Here is a 3,312-nt window from a genome sequence, read left to right as displayed (position 1 = left end):
AAGAGTGCTATAGCTAATGCTTTTCCACCATTGCGGTCTAGGACTGGAAGGCTCCTTTCATATGTTAGGAGAATTTCCTAGAGGCTCTTTTGCAACTCTTTTATACTGCTGGGGTAGAGGAAAGAGGTTTTAGGTTTATCTCGCCTATGAGAAGGATCAAATCTTGTAGAGATTTTGACATTATGAATGTAAAAAAAACAGTTATTTTAGATTTCTTATTGTTGATCATCTGAAAAATGACAGAAAGTTGCCCAACTATTAATAAAGTCAACAGATGAGAATACTAATCCAGTTGTGACAGGTTTTAACTGGTTCCCATTAAATATAATCTTTGTTAATCATTAACTTTAATCTGCATATTGTTAACTGGCATATAATTCCATATTTCCTTCTAGGGTAATGGCCATTTATAAGAATCACATCCAAAGTTATGCAACAGTTCTTACCCTGTATGTTTTGCCCTTTTGAAAAAGCTAATTATCATCTTCAGTTCTTCAAGGAAATAACAGTTAGAGCAAATCAACTAGTTGGTAAGTAGAATAGGGTTGAAAATCCGAAATCCAATAAGAATATCCTTTAGTGAGACTTCCTCAAAACACTGGTATAAGCCACTCTTAGCATAAGTACTCACTCTTGAAAAAATATACTCCTTAAAGGACTCCTTTCCTGCTGTTCTTTGACTTCTGTCAGTGCTGGAAATCTGTAATGTACCAGCTGCTCTGTTTGACAGGCAGCCTTGTTAAGAAGGCGTTACCTACTAGACTGTAGTGGGGAACAAAAGAAGATTGGTTTTAATTTTAATTAAAAAAACAGATCAAAGATGTTAGGTAAAGGTTACTGAAGATGCAAGAATTTTTTATATAAATACCAGAGTAGTGCCTATTTTTAAGTTGAAGTTGCTCTTTAAGAGCAGATCTCAAGAATAATAGTATGCTTGAATAGACATGGTACTCTTTTGAAGTGCACATGGTTAAATTGTTTGACGTTAAAAAAATCCTATAACCATTCAATAGCTGAGTATCTTACCTTGAAAATGTAGCATTAGAACTTCTGCAGTCCTTCAGGATAAACAAAATTTAAGAAGTAAAGAAAACAAGTCTAGGTATGAGTTGATCATTGTATAAATTAGTGGACATAATAAAGCCAATAAACAACATTGAAAAGAATGAATGTGATGGGAAAGACCATCCTTGACCATTTGTCTATGGCGTTAACGTCAGTCAAATCTGGGATTTTGACTTTGAGCTGTGATGCCCTTCTCTTCAAATGCCCCTTTTTATGAACCATGTGCCTATCCAAAGTGCTTCTGCTGTAGAGTTCTCTGCTGGAGGTGGGTCTTCTGTACTGGATGCTGGCACTGTCATATGAATACATGGTGGCTCTTGGATCACTGATACTTGTGAACATTTCTGAGTTACTGTCCTCATTTCTTATTTCAAGTGAAGTAAGAAGAATATTTCCATGAGCATCAACCTGTGTCAAGAAAGGAATGCACATTAGGTTTTTCAGTTAGCTAACCTTACTTGGGTGTCTTTTTTTCTCTCTCGCAAATTAACAAATTGCTTTTGTTCTTACTAATGAGTGAGCTGTTTCATTTGTAGTAACAGCACCAAGGAGAGTAGAGCAAATGTATACATATTACTTGTCTGCATTTGTACTTTCCTCCTTTACCTGGTATCCAATAGCCCATTTTATATTTAGTTGTTAATTATTTTTATCCCAAGACGGTATCTTGGTTTGGGGATTACTTATTTCAATTATAGATTTCACATAATAAAATTCTGCCAGTCTTGCCTTTAAGCCTCAGAATCTATAAGAAAAAGCCTGAATGAACAAAGTGTGTAACATCATCTGCCAATGTCATATACTCATGTGGAAAATACAATTCTTCTGTCTTTTATACAGTGATAGTGCTCTAGGCTCATTTTAAAAATGTATAGGGATTGTGATAGTTGACTTCTTTCACAGGAAGAAAAAGCAACTGTGTGTGTATGTGTGTGTGTTATCAGCCAAGCACAGTGAAATACTTATTAGGAAGACATTTTTGTAGGTATAGAAATATTTGTCTATTTATACTTCTCTGAGTAGTTTTAAAGCCTTGGTATTAGAATACTATGATTGAGGAGAAGAGCATTTCATAGTGAATGTTTTGTGTATGAGCATATGAAAGGATCTTAAGGCACTCCAGGGTACCAAAGCACCCTGGCTGAGAATCACGGATATAGGCAGGCGCACAGTTCTGTAAATAGAAAATAGTCATTTTCTGATATCAGTATGGACAGAAGGCAAACAAAATGTGGCAGGATTTAGACCAACCTAAAAAATAACTCAGAATTCATGTCAATATTTACAAACCACTTCTCACTTTTTCGTCATCTCAAGGATGAACATGCTTTTGTGTGACGAGGCCTGTATTACTATAGGAAGGCTTTTAGTATTTCCATATATATTTTTTTTTCGTCTTGGAAAATTTTGGGGGACTTCTCAAATATATATTCTTAAGCAGTTTATAATAGACATAGACACATTTAAGGAACAGATCTTTGACTTCTGTCAACTCCACTTCTAGCTTTGAATATCAAACAGTGTTCCCTTTCCATTGATTAGTATGCAGCCAATCTAGATTATGTTTCTCAGTGCTCCAAGGAATGAACAGATTTTATTTATTTATTTGATTTTTATGATGCTCCCCTCAAAGGTTTCTGAGCAACTTACAATACAGACAGATACAATAATAAAATGATATGCCAGTTCCGCCGAAGAATACCTGGGACTTAACCTCATCTACTAAATTAAAAAGCCAGGAATTGCTTTTTAATTTTAAGAATTCAGTTACAAATGTGAAAGTGTACACAGATTAAGATGATTCATGGAATAATTCTATGCATGCAGTACAACACTGAAGTAACATTTGATTTGCAAAACATTTACAATTAAAAGTCAGTTCTGGGTTTGTGAAAACAAATATAACATTCATGATATACAATAATGATGTGATTCTACACCTCTATAACATTGTGGTCTTGTCCAAGTTAAAGCCCTTTTCAGAGAGATATAGAACTTGTATTATATAACTTGTTTCCAGTTGAAAAATAAGAGTAACACTTAACAATGCCATCCACAGTCCCCCTATGAGATAGGTCAAGCAACATTGACTTATCACACTGGTGCTTCATCAAAAGCAGTTACAAGTGGGTTTAAGAAATAGCACCCCCATGCAGAAATCTAGTCTTCAGGAGATGCAGCAGTGCAAGGAACATCTGAAAAAGTATAAGCTGCAGTGAAATGAAGAAAGGCTGTATTGTTTCCTGC

At 35.0% G+C, this 3,312-nt stretch overlaps 1 protein-coding gene across 2 annotated transcripts in view; it reads right to left on the bottom strand.

Annotated features, from left to right (window-relative positions):
• Nucleotides 1–1,125: 1,125 nt before the first annotated feature.
• Nucleotides 1,126–3,312, bottom strand: part of GABRB1 (gamma-aminobutyric acid type A receptor beta1 subunit) — a 297,024-nt gene continuing 294,837 nt past the window's right edge. For both annotated transcript variants that reach the window (XM_006021740.1, XM_006021741.1), the window contains exon 9: nt 1,126–1,473. In XM_006021740.1, the coding sequence (XP_006021802.1) occupies nt 1,126–1,473 (348 nt within the window). The remainder of the gene's footprint in view (nt 1,474–3,312) is intronic.

This window comes from Alligator sinensis, unplaced genomic scaffold (genome assembly GCF_000455745.1).
Source record: "Alligator sinensis unplaced genomic scaffold, ASM45574v1 scaffold247_1, whole genome shotgun sequence".
In the NCBI taxonomy this organism is placed as follows: domain Eukaryota; kingdom Metazoa; phylum Chordata; order Crocodylia; family Alligatoridae; genus Alligator; species Alligator sinensis.
This window is presented reverse-complemented; position numbering and strand designations above follow the sequence as displayed.